At 40.9% G+C, this 3163-nt stretch overlaps 1 protein-coding gene across 1 annotated transcript; it reads right to left on the bottom strand.

The window, feature by feature from the left end:
- Nucleotides 1–618: 618 nt before the first annotated feature.
- Nucleotides 619–1936, bottom strand: LOC119586651. The gene is made up of 2 exons (XM_037935391.1): nt 1230–1936; nt 619–991 (listed from the first exon to the last, which is right to left on the bottom strand). The coding sequence occupies exons 1-2, from the start codon at nt 1934–1936 to the stop codon at nt 619–621; spliced, it is 1080 nt and encodes a 359-aa protein (XP_037791319.1).
- Between the last annotated feature and the right edge of the window lie 1227 nt (nt 1937–3163).

The following is a 3163-nucleotide window of genomic DNA, read 5'->3' as shown; positions in this document are numbered from 1 at the left end:
TAAGGGACATGAAGCTTGTCTCATATTGCTCCGTTCATATGTTTAGATTAATAATAACAGCCATGTCCATATTTATTTGTAAGAGACCATGGCTTCAACTTTGTATTGTTGGGACTTGTCATGAACATTTGCCTTTTGTATTCTGCACTCGCTCGCACCTTTTCTGAAGCTCTTGGACATGAAATAGAACCAGTTATGCATGCCCAACTTCTTTGAAATCGATTTTCTTACATTTTAAGTTAATGTCAGACTTAGCTACATTCTCAAAACTGTCCCATTCCAATAAAAATTTAAAACGATATCGGCCAACTTGCAAAAACTCCACCTCGTCCCTAAACCACAGCTTCATGAACTATCCCTACAACACCCATTACTGTACCATCAATTATGAAGCAAAGGTATGGCCAGATAAGAAGCCTTATCACCTTGAGAAGAGTGAGGAAGAAGGACCATCTTTATTTGAATGTCTGCCACAGGGGTGTAATCTAGAGATGAGTTCAACATGGACACAAGGGAAATACCAAGATTTGTAGATTCAGTGGGTAGCGAAGAAATTATCAGAATGTCGAAACTTTTGAAACACAACGTATTCTGTTCCCTTGGAAACCACAATATTCTTCACCATGCAATTATCTCCTTTGGCTGTTGATATGACTCCACAAGGGAGATGTATTCTTTGTACTGATACCCTTGAAGTATAGCATTCGGGATGGGACCAAAGATGTGCAATTTTCTGCATCGTGGACCTTCATCAGTGACCTGCACTAAAGTCTTTGACTTTTTTTCAGTGAGCCTGTGGACAACTTGCTGAAGTGGCTGAGAGGGTTTGCGCACCAATTTTTTTATCTTGCCAAGGAAATTTTCAAAGGGGAAACATGAAATGTTGTCAAGACTGCCAAACACCCTCGCATCTTGTGGGAGGTGAATTAGACAATGGACATTATAGACCAAGAATTCCTTTCCATAAAAACTCACCAAAATACTCAACAAACTTGAGAATAAGTTCTTCTGAGTAGTCTATCATTTCTGGAATTAGCACAACATGCAGGACTCAGGAGAATGCGCATAGCAACTGACAACAACAAGAAATGTTTGTAGACACTGTCATCAAGTTTGCTTTGAGCTAGTACTAATGGGCCTGTGTACAGTAAAAACTGCCTGAATTCTGTGGCCTTCCAACGGTCTATTTCAGTTAGAGACCTAGGTTTTCTTGCAAATTCACATGGCACATCACTGCTGAGAGATTCGAGGAGACCAGAAATTTCACGAGATTGTGCTCCACCAATGCGCTGCTTTTTTGACCCTTCAACCACAGCAATAACAGACGTCTCTTAACTCCCAAACAAACAAGGTGCATATAATCGAGAGGTATCTGGCTAACCATTCCCAGACAACCACTTAATGGGGAAGAACCTGTGTGATGAGCTTCATCATCCCGAGCATCAAAACTTGCATCATCTCTGAGTGGAGCATCAAGAATCGGGAATGTCATTCTGCCACACCAAGTTCCTGAAGTAGTGCACCTTTCACATGAATTGTATCCATTATGGCCTTTAGTACCCTTTACAAATGATCGAGCAGGTGCATCGCATATTAATGCTGAAAGACGGACACTGAAATTGATCCCAAAGCAATTGATGCCTGTCTCAGAGAGTTGATTCAGCTCATCTTTAAAAAGGGAGAGGTACGCAACATTACAAGTTGGCTTTGATGTCCCATAGTAAACACCAATTTCAAATGGATCCTTCTGTGATAAATTATCAACCATGCCCAAAATTGGCCAAAATTGCCCCGCTGAACTCTTGAATATTGGCAAGCCATCAATATTAATCTGTAAACTAATGTAAGTCATATTTTCAACTTCGCTTCGGTAGCCTTCAAGTTTGGAAACAACGCCTGTTTTTATCCCGAAGTGATGGTAATGTCCACCAGCCATTTTATGGACTAACACACCAGGAGGAGTGGACAGCAGAGTACGCGGATTCTTTGGTAAGGTTGGGTGCTTTGACTGTAAAATTCCAAGCAATGCAGACAGAGCAGAATGAGATATCTGAAATTGATTAGCCCAAACACGTAGCTCATCTCTGAGATCACCAGCGCTATCATGACAACTCCCATCTTCATCATCACCAGTAATGAATTATAGTCATGAGTTTCATCTAAATAATTCAGATCATAATCACCCCTGAACATGTAGTCACTAGAAGCATCATCTTCTGAATCTAGACTGGTTAGTGACAAAGATCGGGGCAGCTCATCTGAAAGAAGATCATCCCCTAAAAGGAGACCATGATCCGTGCTAACAGAATCATGTGTTACATCATGTTCATGCTCAGACTCGCAGTCGATGTCATCAGCTATTATGACTTCATCACCAGGCAAAATAGCTTCAGACTCCACTGTGTTGAAAACAAATTTACGAGGCTGCCTGCATGTACTGCTAATTCTGCATCTACCTCGGCGATTGCTCGTCGACGCCGAGTCCACCGTGAAACCTCACCCCTATCCGCCATGCCTGTAATGTAGACAACAGTTTAGCCTAGGCTTACAAGTAACCCAAATCTATATAGTGAACAGTCATATTTCTTCCTGAGCAAGACTGCACGGAGATGCACAAAAAATTGGTGCCACAACACCATTAGACAATGTGGCAGTTTCAACACAGGGTCAGGATGGGCGCATTTGAAGAAAGGATCATCACATTTAAAGGCCTAGGCAATGCAATACTTTGTACTGATTGCAAAGTAAAAATATGACAGACTCCTAGGCCTACATGTAGCTCAGTCGACAGACTTTAGAAATAAAATAATTTCAGAGGTACCTACTAAATAGGCCCCACAACTGCAGGATAATGGCTACAACATGAAACATCAACAATAGAATTGATAAATTCATTTCTTGGTAGGTAAGGTAGGTAAAAAATTAATTTTGGCTTTAATTTAATACCTACATCAAAGGTGAATTTTATTCCCCATGCTCCATTTAATTATTTGATTTAACATGAAAAAGGGTAATTACCTTCTATCACGTGCACAAAAGGCGACGACATGCATGAAACTGCTTTATACCACACTGCATACACTATATGTGTACATTCAATATACGCTCGCGCACACATACTGTGTCCGCACACACAGCGGCAAAGACAGTTCAAAATCTGGCA

The sequence above is a fragment of the Penaeus monodon genome, chromosome 21 (genome assembly GCF_015228065.2).
Source record: "Penaeus monodon isolate SGIC_2016 chromosome 21, NSTDA_Pmon_1, whole genome shotgun sequence".
NCBI lineage: Eukaryota > Metazoa > Arthropoda > Malacostraca > Decapoda > Penaeidae > Penaeus > Penaeus monodon.
This window is presented reverse-complemented; position numbering and strand designations above follow the sequence as displayed.

Excerpts from the sequence above, each read along its gene's own strand:
- LOC119586651 (XM_037935391.1), bottom strand. The coding sequence starts at position 1,936 with ATGGCTGGTGGACATTACCATCACTTCGGGATAAAAACAGGCGTTGTT. Across the intron at positions 992-1,229 it reads TCGAATCTCTCAGCAGTGAT|TTTGTTGAGTATTTTGGTGA; the intron begins GTGCCATGTGAA and ends CTTATTCTCAAG.